At 38.3% G+C, this 18,811-nt stretch overlaps 1 protein-coding gene across 2 annotated transcripts in view; it reads left to right on the forward strand.

Annotated features, from left to right (window-relative positions):
* sema3aa (sema domain, immunoglobulin domain (Ig), short basic domain, secreted, (semaphorin) 3Aa) overlaps positions 1-18,156 on the forward strand; it is an 83,370-nt gene extending 65,214 nt beyond the window's left edge. For both annotated transcript variants that reach the window (XM_059505030.1, XM_059505029.1), the window contains exons 2-17: positions 117-277; positions 1,369-1,431; positions 5,379-5,498; positions 6,191-6,284; positions 6,384-6,503; positions 8,325-8,467; positions 8,601-8,715; positions 9,028-9,097; positions 10,946-11,090; positions 11,360-11,579; positions 12,377-12,468; positions 12,669-12,710; positions 12,797-12,954; positions 14,548-14,615; positions 14,994-15,139; positions 16,499-18,156. In XM_059505030.1, coding sequence (XP_059361013.1) covers positions 119-277; positions 1,369-1,431; positions 5,379-5,498; positions 6,191-6,284; positions 6,384-6,503; positions 8,325-8,467; positions 8,601-8,715; positions 9,028-9,097; positions 10,946-11,090; positions 11,360-11,579; positions 12,377-12,468; positions 12,669-12,710; positions 12,797-12,954; positions 14,548-14,615; positions 14,994-15,139; positions 16,499-17,230 — 2,487 coding nt within the window. In that variant the 5' untranslated portion in view covers positions 117-118 and the 3' untranslated portion in view covers positions 17,231-18,156. The remainder of the gene's footprint in view (positions 1-116; positions 278-1,368; positions 1,432-5,378; positions 5,499-6,190; positions 6,285-6,383; positions 6,504-8,324; positions 8,468-8,600; positions 8,716-9,027; positions 9,098-10,945; positions 11,091-11,359; positions 11,580-12,376; positions 12,469-12,668; positions 12,711-12,796; positions 12,955-14,547; positions 14,616-14,993; positions 15,140-16,498) is intronic.
* The last annotated feature ends 655 nt before the right edge of the window (positions 18,157-18,811 follow it).

Below are 18,811 nucleotides of genomic sequence, written 5' to 3' on the forward strand. Positions count from 1 at the left end.
CTTTAATATATAATAACAATATATTGTGGGACCTTCTTTTTAAACTTTGAATGGACGCAAATGGATTTCACATTCTAGACTTATGTTTGCCTTCTTTCTCTTGTTCTGTCTTTCAGAAATGCTGGAATCCAGTAATCTAGTGACTTTCACTGGATTGGCAAACAGTTCAGGTTACGACACGTTCCTGATGGATGAAGAGAGAGGGAGATTGCTGGTTGGCGCGGAGGATCATGTCTTCTCTTTTGACCTGGTCAACATCAACAGAGACGTCAAACAGGTGACACACCACACCAGCTTGCCTTAACATCACTATAAATGAATGTATATTCATGGTCTTATTGTGAACGATTCATTGTTGCATGTTATTTGATTAAATTCTTCATAGTCAAAATCTTCGAACAGCTATCCTTTACTGCTGATGACACTTAGGACGCAAAGGGTGTTCATCATGAGCTAAATTGGGACGTTTTTTAAGCAAACTTGTACTCAGTTTGATTTGGTATCTCATGATCAAATCAAACTGCGTCTTACATTTTTTAAGTTGAATATTCCGCTTAACTTGGAAATATGTCACATTTTAGCAGTAAAATATGTTGTGAATTGTAGTGCATGCTGTTTCTCTCTGTCTGCATTTAGCAAGAAAGATCGGTGAGGGATTTTATGAAGTGTGTCTGAGAAACCCAGAGTCATCAGAGACGTCCATCTCGCTCTTATTAGCTGCACAACCAGATCTGCGTTCACTTTCTCCTTCTTTCCATCTGCCCATTTGATCTCAGCCTGCCTCCCTCTGTTTTTCATTCCCTGATCATATCTGCCGTGTAATGCTTCTCTTTCTATCTCTCTCAATCGCTCTTTCTTCCTCTCTCTGGATTCCATTACTTTGGTTTCCTCTTTCTTTCTCGTGCTTTTATGCTTTCTTTGTCCTGGAGGCTGCAGACCGTTCTCTTTATATTTGACCCTCATAAGGGTTAATACTGGCTTTTATTGAAAACTCACACAAACATGCATACTGTACTTCAGCAATGCCATTGTTTAAAGATAAGAACTTGGCAAATTATCGCAACTAACCAAATTATTTTTGCAGACAGAATAACTTAGCAGATCTTAAATGAAGATAACAGAATAAAAACAGTTCTGTAGGTCTACGTGTGTGTGATTGTTTCACATGCTCCTGGGATAAGACGAATGGTAGTTTTTATCCTCTGTCTTCATCGTCGTCACAGATGGAGGTGGCAGTAGGACGGCAGGCAGAACTCGTTGATTTTTTTACAGCCAGGTTTCATGCCGAGCGCCTTAGTCAGTCATTTGCAGTTCATTGTGTTCGCTCGGCGCACATTCTCACACCTTCTCTCTTTCCTTGTTTTATAGATCGCCTGGCCCGCCACACCTTCCAAACGCGATGAATGCAAGTGGGCTGGAAAAGACCTTGGGGTAAGTGTGGGGCGACACGTAAACTTTTTTTTAAATCAATACTACATCAAACTACAGTGATCTTTTGGGTATATTTAGGGTATGTGACTCACTTCAGAAATATTTAAATCTACACTGCCATTCAAAGGTTTGGGGTCTTTCTTTTGAAAGAAATTGATACTTTTATTCAGCAAGGACCAAGCAAGGATGTTTTTGATCAGAAGTGACAGTAAAGACTTTCACTGTTTGAAAAAAAAAGTGTCAATCTTCAATTCTAAATCTTCTATTTTAGTTTCTTTGGAATTTTCTGTTCAGAAAAGGATCTTGAAAATTATGGTTTCCACACAATTATTAACCAACACAACTGTTTTTAGCATTGATGATATTAATAATAATAGTAATATTAATTATAAATGTTACTTGAGCTCCAAATCTGCATATAAGAATGATTTATCAAGGTTCATGTGAAAATGTAGCTTTACCATGTCAGAAATAAATGACATTTTGAAAATTTATTAAAATAGAGAACAGTTTTATTTAATTGTGGTAATATTTTATAATATTACTGGTTTTAATGTATTTTTATTGAATTATATGTAGCCTTGGTGAGAAACTTAAAAAAAATATATAAAAATTGCTGACTACAAACAGTTGAATAATAAATAAATATACAAATCTGTAAATACATATTCATTCATTTTTATTGATGGAAAAAAGCATTCCCCTGAATTTACCAAAAGCAGCAGACAAAATGGCTGAAAAGTTTTCATCTAGGTCCACTGTAAAAAAATATATATATATTCAAATTCAAATATTATTAAAGAATGTTTTACAGCAAAAAAAAAGATACTATATTTTTTTACTTCAAAATTTCATGTTTAATTAAATTAGTTACCATTTCACTAACTTTTTCTAAGTAAAAATGTTTCTACACTAGTTTTTTTTTCTTAGAATCAATGAACTAATAATCTGAATAACTTGCTCTGATCTAAATGCTTTTCTCTAAAGCACCATCAACATGGTTCTTGATGGTTTTCTAAAGCAACATGAGCATGAAAAATGATTCATGATAAGAAAAGTGTTGATTAAAGTACCTATACTATATGTGTATGTGTGACCTGCATTACTCAGGCTGGGTGTTTCATGTGCACTTTGACTTTATTGCCGTTAGTGATGGAGTTTTGCTGGTGCACACTTTCTTCTGTTCCTCTTGAGAGTTTATATTCTGTGTTTAGATCGAGCAGCAACCCATGGCCCTTCTGTAAAACAGAAATGGTTTATTTATCAACCCGGCTCTTGCTTGCTCTGTACGTGTGTGTGTGTGTGTGAGTGTTGTATCTGATGGTAATTTCATGGCTGGGTTCCCGCTGAGATGGGGGGCAGAAGGGGAGCAGGGTTATTAGAGATAACTCACCAGACCTACTTTTGAGACGTACACCCTTAAAGTAAAGTCACCTGATATTGCAATGAGGTTCTGGAATCACCACATGCATCCTGAAAGAACCATAGCTTTTGGCGCTGGCTGTGAAGGGATTATTTGGCGTTACATACACACAAATTCACCAGTTTAGAATAATGGTATTTGCGTGCTGTGAAAATGTTTGTTCGGTTGTTGAAAGCTGCTAGTGAGTGTGCTTGAATGTGTGATTACCAGCGCATTTCCATAAATCTCTTCATTCTAACATTTGCCTTGGCCAGCCGAGACAGAAACAAGCCCAAAACGACAGCTGGTACAACTGCTTCGCTGTTCATTCGAAACTCTTGGTGATTCATGAGATGAGGGTTAAATATCTCAGCAGCACACTTCATGTCTGTGTTCATTCAAGTTCAAGTCTCAATACTGTATGCTTAAATACATAATTTACAAGGAATTAGTGAGGATGTGTTGTTTGATGTGACCATCTACTTAATATATATATATATATATATTATAGTCACTGAAGTTATCGTTTTTTTTTCATGCAACACACTTCAGCAAATGAAGATTAATTAAAAGGCAAAAAGGACCCAGTCAACAGGAACACGAATCACTATAATGAAGCTTTTTCTTCATCTAATAACACAAAACAGCATGGAGATTTTTAAATAATCTGTTCTGTTGTAAAGAAAAGAAAATAGCTTGCATTGATGTTACAATAAAGTTCTAAATATTTTAATCGTATTTATGTTAAGTAATCGTGTAAAGTCCTGGTAATATTTTAAAGTGGCAGATTGCAATTCCACAGTGGCTGCACTTTTTAAAAAACTGTGCATTAGTTTTGACATTGTCAAGCTCTATACTGTTATTATCTTTTCATGACTTTACTCGTGTGTGAATGAAATTAGTCACTACTGTGTTGTTAGTATTGTACATAATTACAGATGTGTCTAAATCATAATCCCCAACACTCTTTGCTTATCTTATCTGAAAGGGTATCATATATCTCTCACTCTTATGAAGGTACACTCACTTTTCTGCTTCGCAGCTTTGGCCGCTTCTTTATGGACCTTGAAGATAAAACAGAAGGGTTATATGTGTCTAATTACACAGTAGTTACACTGTAATTACAGCACACCACCCAGTTATTACAACTTGAGGTTTGTATACATAGTAAACTCCAAAGAGTGCCAGTTCATCCACCTCTCTCTCACGTGAACCCCACACTTGGCTCTATTGGAGCAGGCAAGGACCTTAAAAACAATAACGACCATGGGAAATTTTAAACATTTTGCCTGGTGCAGGAAGTGTTGAATTTTATAGAGCACGTGGAATGATTATGCTAGGAATACACACATTTCCTTTACCTTGGAAAAGACATTACATCGGCACACTAAAGTGCTTTTGTGTAGGTTGACCAAGATGGGTCACACATATGTGTGAGGAAGTGATCTGATTGGCTGTTGCAGGTGATTGAGGTCACTGGATTTATAAGAAAACCAAACATGTCGCCAGAAAATCTCAGCCCTATGCAAGCATTTATTATCTGCTTTGAATAGCTTGTACAAACTAAACTGAACTGGATGTAATCAAGGGAAACGGGCCTGCATTTGTCTGTTCTTCTGTTTAGCTTTCTTCACATGTGTGTGCTGAATAAGAGTGTGTATGTGTCTTTTTTGTGGTGAAAACACACACGGAGATGGCAACACCCTTTCCTGTGCTCTTAACTGACAACTCTCATTCAGACGACACACATCGTGCAAAAACCATCAGTGTTTAGACAGATGGACCTGCTTTATTTTCTGAATAGCTGTGGAAAGGTGTGTGCGTGCCTATGCATAGGTGTGTGTTTCTTCATGCAGTGTGTTTTTAATGTGTCGGTTTATTATTAGTGAACCCAGTCTTCGCATATTTTACAAAAGAAAGGGAGTTAAAGAGAATTCATTCACATGAAACAATTCACTCATCGGCTCTCACCAACTCATTCAGATGGCCTTAAGACATGTGCTGTACATTTACCTTTCATCAAAACCAGACAGACACACACACACACACACACACACACACACACTTTCAGCACTAATGAGAGTTGGCTGACAGGATATTAAGATGGATAAAACAGGTGGGATCATCATCACTCAGCCGGCAGGAACTCAAAGGCATTTTAATGATACTAAAAGCTTAAATATTAGGTTTACATAGAATTTAAATGTCTCATTTACTTATTTATTGCAGATCTTGTGTCCATTTAGATGGGTTTTCAAAGTGTATGTGCAGTACAAGAGAGTCTAAAAGTGAGAAATTATGATAGTTACAAACTACATTTTTACAATAAAATTTGTGTGGTTCTTGCTTGTGCAAAAGTAGGTTGCTTAATGTTCGATATCCAAGTTCTGGTCACTAAATATAGGTTTTTTAAATGGTATTATTATTAATTAATTTTATTATTAAACAATAATCATATTTTTTCATTGATTTTTATCTAATGTTGTATATTATACAGTATCTTTTTGGTTAACAGATTTTTTTTTTAATGTTATGTCTTTTTCAGAAAGAATGCTCAAACTTTGTGCGTGTGCTGCAGCCGTATAACCAGACACATATTTACATATGTGGCACCGGAGCTTTCCATCCTATCTGTTCTTACCTGGAGATAGGCAAGCGAGCAGAGGTACACAACACATGCACGCACACACACACACACACACACACACACACACACACACACACACACACACACATACACACACACACACACACAATCTTGATATCAATAATTGATTAAATTAATTCTCTTAGTCCAGTTCTTTCCCATCTCAGAAAAGCAATGGCACTAAAACATACTCAGGCGCTCATGTGCATACATTTCTTGAAGGCTCATTCACCAAAACGTTTAAAGGAACGAAAAGGAAATTAATGGTGGCTGTCTGCTGCTAACATCTACCCTTATCACAATTTCGGCCTAGTGAAGTAGAAAATGAGGGCGGGCATCACAAAGCAGCGAGTGTGTTATTTAGAAGTGCCTCAACTGTGGGAAATGAGATGGCCTTTACATGGTAGAAAAATGTCAGTGAATTTAATGATTTGATCCAGGGAAATTAATCATGGCTTGAGCGCACTGAACATAATAGAAGATAACTTGAGTGCAGTTGTTTTGCTGGGAGTTAAGAGATCCAAATCTAAAGTAGGTTTTTTAATGAATGTTTTTCTTCAAAAACAGCATCTTTTTGGCTACTTGTTGAATATTTAGAGACTCTTGAACAAGATCCTAATGGCACTTTTTGAGATTCACCTCTCCATTACCTCATCCGTTTACTATTCATGACTTGCTGTGGTTGGTTAATTCATTATCCCTTTCCTCAGGACAATATCTTCAGACTGGATGCCAACTACTTTGAGAATGGACGTGGGAAAAGTCCCTATGATCCAAAGATGCAGTCCTCATCCCTCCTGATTGGTGAGTTAGTCAGAGATGGTTATGTTTTGGTTTTAAAGATTTAGAATCAGTATTAACAGTGGTCTGATTGGAGATGTCATACTCTTTTTTTTTTCTCAGATGGAGAACTGTATTCTGGGACATCAGCAGACTTCATGGGACGAGACTTTGCCATTTTCCGAACACTGGGGTCACATCATCCAATCAGAACTGAGCAGCATGATTCTAGATGGCTGAATGGTAAAAATTCTGTATTCTGAATAACTTGGGGCTGGTTATTGAATATGTAAACTATATTTTCTGTTTTTCTGGCAAAACATTTACATACATTGAGATATGAATACCCACCATGATATGAATGAAGTGACTCTCTGAGTGAGTTACTGAATCATTCATTTATTTGATTTGCTCAATGAGTGAGTACTGAATCATTCATTTATCTAATTTTTAAACAACTCTTATTTATTTAGGAACGAACCAAGTGACTGTCTTTGTGAGCAAGTGATTAAATCATTCAATTAAACGGATCAGTTCAGAAATTAATCAAGTGACGGTCTTTGAGTCACTGAGTCATTTCTTCAACCAATTTGTTCAGAAACACTGATTTATTCAGGAACAAATTAAGTGACTGCCTTTATGAAAACTGATTGAATCATTTGTTAAAAAATGTGGATTAATTCAGTGATATACCACTGTTGTATGTTGCTTGGAGATGCACAACAGTTAATTCTGCTTCTACTCCATACTTCTATATGAGTTATTAGTCATCAGTCCATTAGCCAACTCCTTGCCGAAATATTGTCTCACTTTTTATTTTTGAGGAGTTTAGAAAGCCACTATATATACATGTACTTGCATATGTGTGTTTGTCCCATTGTGATTTCCATCCTAGCACTCAATTTCTATCCTTAGCTGCCTGCTGAAATCATCACACAATATATGTGACTTTGCTTAGCATGTGTCTGCCAAGAGCAAATGTGTGAAATACATGTAAATTTATGGGTTTTCTTTTGTGTGCAGAACTTTACGTCCCTTTACGTGAGTGTGTATGTGCGTATCTGTGAGAGAAAGAAAGAGCCTTTTTGTGAATCTCTGCAGGACAGATTAGCTTGGCCAGGGTGTTGAGTGTTTCCTCTAACATCCCGCCTGCATTTTTGCAGACTTATGGAACACAAAAGGTCAATATCAAGATAGGAGAATCGGTCAGTATTTTCCCATGAAGTTAATCCTGTCTCAACTGTTCCTGCGAGTGGCTCTTGTTTCAGTCCTCACACAGGGTCAGCGGCCACGCCATCAATACCCTCCTATATACGCGAGGAAAGGTGCTTTTGAAAAGGTGCTCATCTCACCTTAATCCTCGCTGTCTGTTACCACGGATACATCGGACGTTAGTTCCATTTCACCCGTTCTGAAAGCTGTCTCTCTCTCACAAAAGACCCAGTTTTGTTTGGAGGATTAGTCACATGGATATTCTATCAAACCTTATCAATAGAAACACAGGCCTTTCGCTATCCTCAGACTGTTGATGGTTATTCTTCCTACACTTCAAAGAGGATCAGCCTTTAAAGATCAAGCATTCGTAAGTTTGGGAGGCTGGAACAAATTTTATGTCTTTGGGAAACAGTCAGTGTATTGAATGACAGGGTTTCATTGGCGTCTCTACGGGCACATACACACTCACAGTCCATGAACAGAGTTGGTCTTTGGTAAATGTTCGTTCCGCTATTTAAGCTTCACATCCTGTTGGGTCTGTTGCGCTGTAATGCAGCACTGCATGTTGCTTTATGCGTGTGCCGCCCACGTGGGTGGGGGACATATTACATTTCATTTCTGAGAGAGAAAGAGAGAGAGTGGTCACGGCTGGGTAAGAGTGATCCCCCCGTAACTGGTGATATTGAGGTCTTGTCTCATTTTGGAATAGCTAAAAGGGATTCAATGAAGTGTGCAATCATTTTTGTGGGTTTGAACTTCCCAGAATGCTCTTTTAAACAACTCAGTTTCTTCTGTATCTTCTTACAGTCAAGTGAAAACTGAAGTTCTGATGCATTGTGTGTATTCCAGACCCCAGGTTTCTAGGAATACACCTGATCCCAGAGAGCGATAATCCTGAAGATGACAAGATATTCCTGTTTTTCAAAGAAAACGCCATGGATGGTGAACATACAGGCAAAGCTACTATCTCCAGGATAGGACAACTGTGTAAGGTATCATCACATACAGAAACAAAAGTCATGCACGTTTTGCATTTGTGCATTTGGACGCACAGTATAATATAAGTCTGTTTTTCAGAGCTTTATGTGATTTTTAATGAACAAGTGGTCAATCTTTTTTTTTCAGAATGACATGGGTGGACATAGGAGTCTCATAAACAAATGGACAACTTTCTTGAAAGCCAAGCTGACATGCTCAGTTCCGGGCCTCAGTGGCATAGACACACATTTTGATGAACTGCGTAAGTAATGTGTATGAACGTTTAGTCTGAACATAATTATTTTTAATATAAAGTCAGAAATGCATACAAAGGAATCTTGTGGGAAAATGCATGAATTAGTTCATTTGACAGCATCCATGGTATGCTGTCAGTTACCGCTGGAAATAATTTCTAATCATCCCTCAAGGTGTAAAAAACATGGAAATTTGTGGGGCATACTAGCAACAACTGGTCCATAAACTTCCATTGCAACATTCCAGATGCTGTCAATAGGGTTTAAGTTGTGTTTATCCACTTTTAATAACTCCGAATGTTTCTTTATTTAACTTCCAGAGGATGTGTTTCTGATGAGTGCTAAAGACCCAAAGAACCCAGTGATATACGCTGTGTTTACTACATCCAGGTAATGCACATATACTTAAAATACATACAATTAACCATATTAAACGTGTTATAATATGGGGCAGCTGTGGCCTAATGGTTAGAGCCTTGAAGGTTACTCGAAGGTCGCAGGTTCAAGTCTCAGTGCCGTCAGGAGTTGTAGGTGGGAGGGAGTGAATGAACAGCGCTCTCTTCCACCCTCAATACCCATGACTGAAGTGCCCTTGAGCAAGGCACTGAACCCCCGGGCGCTGGATCTTTAACTGCCCACTGCTCCGGGTGTGTATTCACAGTGTGTGTGTTCCCTACTCACTGCTGTGTGTGTGCACTTGGATGGGTTAAACGCAGAGCACCAATTCGAGTATGGGTTACCATACTTGGCAAATGTCATGACTTTCATAAGTTAGGACTTTTTCCCTTTCTTTCTTTTTTCCTTTCCTTTCCTTCTTCTTTTTTTCTACCTTTTCCCTACCTCCCTTAATTTCTGATCCATTTCTTTTTTCTTTATCCCTTCCTTCTTTGTTTCCTTCTTTCATCGTTTTCCCATCCTTTCTTCCTTCTTTCGATGTCAGTGATTTTGTGATGTGTAATATGTTTGGCCCTTTAGAAGCTTTGCAGTGCATTAATCTGGTTAGACTCAGATGCTTCACATCGCTTTTCCTCCTTATTCTGGTCTCTGCCCTCTCTTACCTGTTTCCCCATTCAGCTTCAGCTCACCACAGCTCAGAGGAAATATGATTAAGGTGGTAACCTGAATCTCACTCCCCAGCCAGACACTCTCTTCTCTGGACCTGCTGGCGAGAAGCAGAGGGTTGGGGAGGGGTGAAGGCAGTAACAAAAGCAGATAAACAGTGTTCAAAAGAAGAAAAGACTTGATGGATGAGCACACTGTGTGCGTGTATGGAGGCGTGTGTGCATGTAAACATGAGATGAGGAAGAGGACAAACATATCACGATTAATCACTGTCAAAAAGCGAGAGAGGCCAAGGCGATGGTCGTCCAAACCGTGCAGATCCTGTTTATGTGTTCCCACCTCACTGATTACCTAATGTATGCAGAGAACACAACACTCGAAAATTCAATTACGGATTTTAAACAATTAGACTGCTTTAATTGGTTTTCTAAGTGCTCTGTTTCTGAAATGAATAGAAGTGCATTCTAGGGACTTGCTTTTAATATTGCCACTTAATGAGGCCTGAAAACTGGGGTGATGGATCAGTATTTTATCTCTCGCTTTATCTATGTGCGTGTGTGTGTGTTAGAGTGTGCAAGCACATGTATGTGTGTGTGTGCATTTTTATGTCTGGGACCCTGACTGATTGATGGGGAATTAGTTTATTCATGTGCCCTGTGGTTAATTGATTTCCTCGCTAATTAACATTTTACAAATGCCTAGGGGTGTTCACCACAGTCTGTTTGGTCTCATGGCTGTTTAGGGGAATAAGTGCTTGTATACACACATGTACACTGCAATACAAATGCTAATTTTATACATCATCTAACACAATAAAGTAAACATATAATCAAAATGAATTTTTGTCAAAAACAATTGTGTGTGATACATTTGTGCAAATTTAAAATTTGTCTTTATGATCTTCCATCAAAATGTAAAAACTCAGATCACGTTGCCGAGCCCTCTTGTTTTTCATTTCACTTCCAACCACTTGTCATATAAAGACTTTTCAATTCATTTTGTCAATTCCTGGTCCAAAAAATCCTGTCCAGATTTTTTTTTGTTAGATTAAAATGATTTAAACGCATTGAAATGGATCATTTACTTTTGATATATACACTTCTGGAAATGTACACATAATGTATTTTGTGTTCTATCAGTGATTGTGTTCTCCATTCTCCCCTCTTCTTTCCTCAGTAATATTTTCCGTGGATCGGCTATATGCATGTACAGTATGGCAGACATTCGAAGGGTATTTCTAGGTCCATATGCCCACAGGGACGGGCCAAACTACCAGTGGGTCCCCTTCCAGGGCAGAGTGCCATACCCCCGTCCTGGCACAGTGAGTGCTGGCCAATATATTTGGCATTAACACAAAACTGAGACTCATTGCATTTATTGCCTTATTCTTCCAAAAAGTAATATACTGTTATTTATTGGCCTAACTGTTTGCCTGGACATTTAAAAGAATTTGCAAAAATCCTATCCTTGCAAAAATACATTACTACATTACTTTCAATGCATAATAAAATAACTAAAACCGCACTATATTATTCAGAATGCGACACTGAAACTGTGCATCAATAATCTCCCCTCCTTTACCCACCATAGTGTCCCAGCAAAACGTTTGGAGGCTTTGATTCCACCAAAGACCTTCCTGATGATGTAATCACATTTGCACGCCTGCACCCAGCCATGCATAACCCCGTGCAACCGATGGGTGGGAAGCCCATCGTGGTGCGGACGAACGTGGAGTACCAGTTCAGTCAGCTGGTGGTGGATCGTGTGGAAGCTGAGGACGGCCAGTACGATGTCATGTTTATCGGCACAGGTTAGTAAAAGAAATATAACTGCTGTATAAACAATACAAAGCCTTTAGCTAAGAAATCACTCCACTTTTATAGTTCTTAAAGCCACTGTCCACAGTCTTTTTGACTTATCCTCTACAACAATATTCAAAGGCCCTATGACTTTTCCAGTTGCTTGTGATTTACTGGATAAGGATATGGATTTTTTTTAACTCAAGTTTTCCAGTTCTTTTAAAATGTCCACATATATCCAGGTTTTTCTAAGACGCAGGAAATTTTGGTTCTTTAATAAAAAAAAGAGTTGTTGTTGGGTCATTAAATAAGGAACATCTTGATTTTCTTTGATTTTCTTTGATTATCTTGAATATCGTATTTAATGGTTGTTTTGTCTTATTTTAAGTCATCTTGAGGCCCCCTTGGAAGTTTCCCCACACTCTTTTTATTGTAATCTGTGGTTCCATGAAGAACCTTTACCAACCGTGTAATCTTTCCATTAAACATTGTTAAAAATTGTTTATTAAAATGTCCTTCACACTAAGAAAAAAAAAAAGAACTGTTCATAGAAAGATTATTTTGGGAAACCAACAATGATTCAAAAACCTCCTTTTAGAACTTTTATTTTGAAGAGTTTCACACAAAATATTTTTATTTTATTTTTTTATTCACCTTCATGTCATTTCAACTCATATGATATTTTATTTTTATTTTATTTATTTATTTTTGGATCACAAGAGAAAAAATTACTGTTCGTTTTAAAGTTACAATTAATAAGAAATAATGTACAAATAATGAATATAAAAAAATTCTAATCCTAAATCAGATTTAGGAACTGTGCTGAAGGTGGTGACCATTCCCAGGGAAAGCTGGCATGATCTGGAGGAAGTGGTGCTGGAAGAGATGACTGTGTTCAGGGTATGAGCACCAACTGTTCATTACCCAGAGAGCTGTGCGTTTCTGCTTGCTATTGGAAACGAAATCCTCCAACTATTATTTTCACCTTAGTACATTTAATTGCTCCCCCATAAATCTGTCTGCACAGCCACAGCATGTCATCAGAAAAAATATCCTCAGATCTTAAAATGAGATTAAACTTGTTCTGTTTTCCCTTCTAGGAGCCAACACCTATTACTGCCATGGAGCTCTCTACTAAACAAGTACGACTGCTTGATATTACTCTTCACCAGCCATTAGCAGAGAGCAAACCGTGTCCTAATAGACTTATATGTTCATCTGTCAACAGCAACAGCTGTACCTCGGGTCAGATTTAGGGATTTCCCAGATGCCCCTGCACCGCTGTGAGGTCTACGGGAAGGCCTGTGCCGAGTGCTGCCTGGCAAGAGATCCATATTGTGCCTGGGACGGGACAGAGTGCTCTCGATATTTTCCGACTGCTAAGAGGTAAGCACAATGAGGACATCTGTATTCTTCAACATTTTGGTAACATTTTAGTTCGGAATCTGGATTAAATTACATATTCTAAAATGGACAGTTCACCCAAAAATAAAAATAAACATTCTGACATTATTCATTCACCTTCATGTTATTCCAAACCTGTAGGGTTTTCTTTCTTCTGTAGAACACAAAATAAAATATTTTGAATAATATTTTGTCCAGTGGGGTTGTTTTGGACCCCACTGACTTTCATAGTATGGACAAAAACACAGACTTGTCTCAACATGTTTAGGTGAGTAAATGACAAAACTATCCCTTTAAGTCAATGACATTTTAACACAAAATTATGGAACCATATTCACTGTTTACTGTAAGTGTTTAGTGCACTACAATTTCTGCATCTTAACACACATGCATTGACAAGCACAAACACCTGGATCCAAGAATACAGGCTGCTTTTAAACACACTATTAACACATGCTCACAATAAGCCATGTTCCCACTGTAAATATATTTAATCTATTTTTTTCTCGACACACCCTTATGGTCCACAGCACTAGGAGGGTCCACGCCACTCCAAATATTTTCAGTGTGCCTGAAATACAAAACAGACGTCCTTACCGCACCTCCCGCACGTGCCAAGACAGCCAGAGTCAAGGAATGTGTGTGTGTGTGTGTGTGTGTGCATGCCTTATCAAAACATGTTATAGAAATGAGAAGACACAGAGAGCCATGCACTGAAATACAAGAACAGAACAGGAAAATAAATGACAGATCTTTAAAAATGACAAAGAGGCCGTTTCAATCGCGAGAATCTGAGAAAGTTTTCAGATTTCACTTATCGTTCCCCAAGATATACTCCACACAACCATTCTTCACACCAGATCCTGAATGTTTTCAGTCAGGCACCGGAAATCTTCTCAGTCTTTCAATACAGTTGTGAATGGATAAGAGTGCTGGCCTTGGCTCGGTCCTTGGCCCATGTTAGCATTTAAAAGAGGTGAAGCTGCTCTCTTAAAGTGGCACAAAACTGTTGTAAACACTCTGATGAAGACTGAATGGCTCTCTTAGCTGAGAATGACATGCAGAGCTGTTATAACAAATATGAAGGTTCTGAGGTTTGGAACTCAATAATGAACATCATGAAAGATCTCTCCATGAATCATTTTTCTGAATTATAACTGGGGCACCAACACATTAAGCACATTCCTTCCTCCGTGCACCTAGAAGTGTGATGTGCGGTTTAGAAGAACCACATGGAATTGTTTCCCTTTCGGCCTTTATGGGGACAAACAGATAGTGCCTCCCCACTGGATGAGTCAGTGTTGCTGTATTGGGCAATGTTTAAAGTACCGCAGAGGCACATTGTTTACACAAATGGTTTAATTATTGTTTTATAGAGCTAAAGTATTTTACCATATAAATCTCACATCATCCTTAAGTCTGTATGACAATACGGTAGTTGTTTGATTGAAACAACAGTGCCATCTAGTGGTCTGAGGGTATTAGTGTTGCGAATACTAAACTCGAGGGTCAATTTCAGTGTTCAGAAGTCTACGTCACATCACACTTCTAATCCAATCTTTTATCATTTAACAGGAGAACAAGACGTCAGGACATCAGAAATGGTGATCCTCTTTCTCAGTGCTCTGATCTGCACCACAATGGTAAGGATATTCACATACCTTGATTTCTGATCAGACATAATTAATTAGTTGCCTAAAACAACATGAGGATATGTACAATTGTACAACAAATACATGAAAAATGGTCTAAAATCTTAGATATTCTATAATACAGCAAAGACCTTTATTACATGTCTTCTGTTCTATAATGTATTGAATATTGTGCAGTTGTGTTCTACTAAAATTGCACCTCCTGTAAATAAATGTTAATACATACAATCAGCAACACATCAGAAGGAAATCAGCGTGCCTGAACATTTGAGAAGGATTGAAGCATTATAATGTGTAGGCGCCACTGATACACGTTCTATTTCAGTACGCTGGAAATGACTGAACATTACCTCCTTGTGTGTGTGTTAGATGATCTGGAAGGATACAGCAGTGTGGAGGAAAGAAGTGTGTATGGTGTAGAGAACAGCAGCATGTTTCTGGAATGCAGCCCAAAGTCTCAGAGAGCACTAATCTACTGGCAGCTACAGAGACCCAATGATGAGCGTAAACATGAGGTACACACACAGCAAGACATGCCTCTAATGCCTTTATGATAATGGTGATCAAAATGCAATACAAAGAATATAAATGACTAAATATATTTGAACCGTTTTTCTCAGTTCTCTTACTGTGGTCAGTTTCCAGATTCTTCACGCATTAGATCAGTTGGCAGTCTTAATGGTTTTAACAGTCTAACACTGTGTTGAAATAATTTAAAGCTTATTGCTATTCTGTATAATCTATCCAATGTAGCCCTTTTTTTCTGAATTCAGATAGAACATGGTTAATCTTAATTTTACAGATGTCATTTCTGTGTCAAAAGTTGGTGGGCACTCCTTTTTTTTTTTTTGAAAGCAAAAAAAAAAAACTTTTATTCAACAAGGATGCATTAAATTGATCAAAAGTTAAATATTTTAAAATTGAAAAAATCTTTTTCAAATAAATACTACCTTTAAAATCCTAAAGAAAATGTATCAAGGTTTATACATTTAAATAAAATAAAAAATTATGTATATACAGACGGGATTTAATATCATTGGGGAAGTCGTGGCCTAATGGTTAGAGAGTTGGACTTGCAAACGAAGGGTTGTGAGTTCGAGTCTTGAGCTGGCAGGAATTGTAGGTGGGGGGAGTGCGTGTACAGTTCTCTCTCCACCTTCAATACCACGACTTAGGTGCCCTTGAGCAAGGCATTGAACCCCCAACTGCTCCCCGGGCGCCGCAGCATAAATGGCTGCCCACTGCTCCGGGTGTGTGTTCACGGTGTGTGTGTGTTCACTGCTGTGTGTGTGCACTTTGGATGGGTTAAAAGCAGAGCATGAATTCTGAATATGGGTCACCATACTTGGCCGTATGTCACTGTCACTCATAAAAAAATTTTCATTTTTATAGATACACTGAGATATTATAATGGTTACTGTTAATAGTTACATATTTTAATAGTAATAAAAAAATAACAGACTTCATCATTATTGTATGTAAATCGCACCCTAAGTAAAATGTTACTGTTTTACGAAGGAGAAAGAGAATGTTATTATTACTAGTAAATTAAGGTATTTTATTGAACAGGATATGACATCATGACCCTCACACCAGCAACCATCACACATACACCAGCTGTGTTTCTCTTTCAGATATTATCAGGCAAAAAATAGTACTAAAGTAACACCTCACCCCAGACGGTCATTTTGTTAATGTAATAATGATCAGATTTCAGCCTTCCTGCTGTGTAAGAAAATCCCCCAACTGTGTTGTAGTTTTCTTTGCACCCCAGATGTAACCTCAGATTTTAAAGTTCTGGTCTGGGACCATTTTTGAGGTCAAAACCTATGAAAAAGTGTTAATAAACTCAATCTGTTTTTTTTCCATGTCAGATTGTGATTGATGAAAGGCTGAGTCTAACTGGCCAGGGTTTGCTGATCAGAAGTCTAACCCAGGCCGATTCAGGAGTGTACCACTGCCATGCCGTCGAGCACGGCTTTATTCAACCACTGCGGCGTATTAATCTCCAGGTCATCCCAGCTCAGCGCGTGGGCGAGCTGCTTCTCCGGGCAAGCGCCAACGATAAGGATCCATCCCCCAAACACAAACTCTGGTATCGGGATTTCATGAGTCTGCTGGAACACCCAGATCTCAACAGTGTGGACGAGTTCTGTGAGCGCGTTTGGAAGCGCGAGAAGAAGCCTAAGGGAAAGAAAACCCCCAAAGTCAACCCTGTAGTTGGCGTGGGTACAAAACCAGATAAGACCCCTCAAACGACGGCTCAGACTTTGCAGAACCCGACACAAAGAGCGCAAAACACACCTAAAGTGCCGAACAGCCCAACTGTTCAGATTCTCCCGAAGTCCTCAGGTTTGCAAAGAAGTCAAGTCCCAGGAAGTACCGTGAACACAGAGAGCCAAAGCATCAAACCGGACACTCAGAGCACGCAAAAGGTCCAAAGTGCTCCCGAGAGCCAAAGAGCACAGCCGAACCAGGGAAAAAGAGGCACCCAGACCCCACAAAGAGGACCTCCTAACACAGCCAAGTGGAAACAGCTTCAGGAGAACAAGAGGGGGCGCAACCGCAGGACCCACGAACAGCAGAGACCACCACGCAGCGTGTGAGATATACTCACGAACACTCAATAGACACTTGTAATCATCTGAATCAGTCACTCATACAACAGACAAACGTGCAGTGCGGCCATAATCGATAGCACAAAACTCAAAAACGGTGAACTCAGCTAGAAATCCTGCTCACGTTACTTGTTCACTAGGGAAAGCACATTGCCTTTGTTGTTTTGATGTGACAGCGAAGACCTTTTACTCTAATAGCGTTGCAGATCCGACATCATACACGTGATGTTTTCATTAAGGGATGCAAAACAGTCGTTTGCCAAAAAACCTTTGCAATGCGATGGGATAGTGCCAATGGAAAAAGAAGATGATTTCAAAGGAAACTCTTTTGTCGATATGACAAAATATGAAAAAAGACATAATGGGGTGAAGTAGGCACCTGGAAAACTGGAAGCCAGTTGCTTAGATTTGTAAAGACTGTAATATATGAGCAAGCATTGTACTGTACATAGAACAACACTAAGTAATTACGGACACAATTGGTCAAAGGTGAAAATAAGGCATGCCAAGGTAACACAGCTTGTCTAACCTCTGATCCTCAGAAGCGTTTTGATGTTTGTGTTAATTATGTTTCAGATAATCAAGTGGGCCTGACTGACTAAAAAATGTCAACAACTGTGGTGACCATTTCTGCCAAAATTTAGTTTTCAAGTACAACGTGCATGAGTTGAATGAACAAGCTCTTCCAAGCCAGTTGCATAGTCGAACTGTCTGCGGATTACAGCCGTCTAGATGATCGTTCTAAATGTCGGTTGCTTAAAATGAAAGAACATCTTTTGAAAGATGTTTATAGATATTTCCATACTGTCTGTAGTGTATTTCTAAATTATTATTACTCATATTTCATATGTTTTTGTCATTAATTTGCTAAATCAGTCTATGTTAGGCTGAAAGCTGAGTGACCCTAGTATATGTGTATATATATATATATATATATATATATATATATATATATATATACAGTGGAACACCACTTAATTATTTATTGCTGGTTATTGTTCAAAGGGTTGCATTTATTTTTGATATTATTTTTTTTCTATTCACTTGTAAATGTGGACAATGGGCCACAGTTCACATATATGGACCAATTATTTGTTTCTAGGCTCAGATTCTTGTCGAGGGTTTGAAGATGAGGCTGTTTGCAGATCTGTATCATTTTATTTGAGTTTCACATGCTTTCTTAATTTTATTTGTTCTTTCTTTTTCAGTCTCTTAAGCTTATCTTCTTTTAGGTCTTGTTATAACTTCATTGTACAAAACTAACAAAAAATATTAAATCATCTCCAATGATTAGCTGTGAATCTCCCTAAAAAAAAAAAAAAAGTGTGGGTTAGGTCAGATTAGATGCCGTGGAGAACACACTGCATGTGAAGTCTGCCTTTGCACATGTTATTTTTTATTGTCAGTGTGTCATACGAAACGTCATTTCTGTGCCATGCAAGATGTGAATTTTTTTGCCATTTGCATCTAGACACACCCTGTCCCTTTTATGTATTATAGGTCTATAGTCTTTTCACACATACAAGTGTCCCCCCCACAAATGTCATTTCGATGCATTACAGAGGTATA

This window comes from Carassius carassius, chromosome 22 (genome assembly GCF_963082965.1).
Source record: "Carassius carassius chromosome 22, fCarCar2.1, whole genome shotgun sequence".
Classification (NCBI taxonomy): Eukaryota; Metazoa; Chordata; class Actinopteri; order Cypriniformes; family Cyprinidae; genus Carassius; species Carassius carassius.